At 42.7% G+C, this 1,793-nt stretch overlaps 1 protein-coding gene across 1 annotated transcript; it reads right to left on the bottom strand.

Moving 5' to 3' along the window:
• Positions 1 to 398: 398 nt before the first annotated feature.
• Positions 399 to 1,349, bottom strand: LOC141508200 (olfactory receptor 2A12-like). The gene has a single exon (XM_074216596.1). It carries the CDS (start codon positions 1,347 to 1,349, stop codon positions 399 to 401), a length of 951 nt encoding a protein of 316 aa, XP_074072697.1.
• Between the last annotated feature and the right edge of the window lie 444 nt (positions 1,350 to 1,793).

Here is a 1,793-nt window from a genome sequence, read left to right as displayed (position 1 = left end):
ACTATTACTCACAGTTCTGGTTTCTGTAGTCAAAAAAATGAGTCAAATACTCCATGGGGGAGCTTCAACTATTTCAAGATAATGTTCGTGTTTTCTCTACAGTTTAGATAAAATATGGTTCAAAACTCAAAGAACTTAACATATTAGGAGGATAAGATACTAACATCCATCATACATTATAAGGGCATTATAGAATTATAAAAGCACTTTGAGAGATCTACGGAGGAAGACCAAACTGGATACCATGGTTTCATGGATGAGATAGTGACATTTGAATGTGCTCTAGAGAATGAGGAGAAATGCAACAGTTAATAGAAGAAGGTAGAATATTTGAGGGGAACCATAGCTGAACCCACCACTTCCTTGTTAATTCTGGCAACCCACAGATCTTTCTTAAGTCATTGGAGGACATCCTTCTTAATTATGACTTTTAGAAAGGCTCCTTTCACATCCTTGTTTCTTAAGCTGTAGATGATGGGGTTTAGAAAGGCAGAGACAACATTATAGAATAGGGCCAGCTTTTTGTCATGCTCAGGAGATGATTTGGAGCCAGGTCTCATGTACATGACCATTGCAGGCCCATAGAACATGGTGACAACAGTGATATGGGAAGCACAAGTAGAAAAAGATTTGAGCCTTCCCTGAGTGGAACGGATCCTTAGGATGGCAGCAAAGATGTGGACATATGAGGCCAGAATCAGAGACAATGGGATGAGCAATAAGATGAAACCTAGGAAAAAATCCACCTGGTCATTGAGAGATGTGTCTGCACAAGCTAGTTTCAGAACTGCAGGTACCTCACAGAAGAAATGGTTGATTACCTTGGGACCACAGTATGGCAGGTGCATGGTAAAGACAGTGTAGACCAGGGCACCAAGAAAACCAATAGTCCAGCAGGTGGCAGCCATAACAACACAGGTGAGACGGTTCATGATGAGGGTGTAGTGGAGGGGGTGACATATGGCAACATATCTGTCATAAGCCATGATGGCATAGAGGATGCATTCAGCAATTCCAAGCACCAGGAAGATAAACATCTGAGCCACACACCCAGTGTAGGAGATAGTCTTCTTTGATTGGGCCAGATGTGCTAGCATCTGAGGCACTGTGGTGGTAACATAGCTTACATCCAGCAGGGAGAGAATACTGAGGAAGAAGTACATGGGTGTGTGAAGGCGGGAGTCTAGGTAGATCAGGGTGATGATGAGTCCATTTCCCAAAAGGGTGCTGAGATAGAGAAGGAGGAAGAAGGTGAAGAGAATCAGCTTACTCTGAGGTTCATTAGAGAAACCCGAAAGGATGAATTCAGACACGGAGCTGTGGTTCCCCCAGATGAATTCTTGAATCATGATCCACCTGTCCAGGAGAAACCAGGAGATTGAGACTTCATAGTATCATAGAGCTAGACCTGGAAGGAAATCTAAAAGTTATCTTGCCCATTTGCCTTATTTTGCAACTGAACAACAGAGGCCCAGAGAGATTAAGTGATTTGCCCAATATCTACCTGGAAGTGGTCAGGGTGGATTTGAACTCAGGTTCCATGACACCAACTGCAGCATACTTTTTTTTTTTTGGTTCTCAGCATAAGAGCATACCATCTTCAAAGTTCTTTGATTCCAAGGACTCTTGCTAAGAGAATCTAGCAAGTTCTGGGGCTGTAAGTGGTTAAGGGTTGCTTCCAGGATTGTAGAATCCTAGGAAGGGCTTGTAAGAATAAGGGGAGCTTTACACATCCTAATCAGATGAACTCACTTCGCTTAGAATGTCACGGATAACCTTGAGGCTTCAATAAA

The sequence above is a fragment of the Macrotis lagotis genome, chromosome 1 (assembly GCF_037893015.1).
Source record: "Macrotis lagotis isolate mMagLag1 chromosome 1, bilby.v1.9.chrom.fasta, whole genome shotgun sequence".
NCBI lineage: Eukaryota > Metazoa > Chordata > Mammalia > Peramelemorphia > Peramelidae > Macrotis > Macrotis lagotis.
The sequence above is the reverse complement of the archived record's forward strand: the minus strand, read 5'-3'. Positions and strand labels throughout refer to the sequence as shown.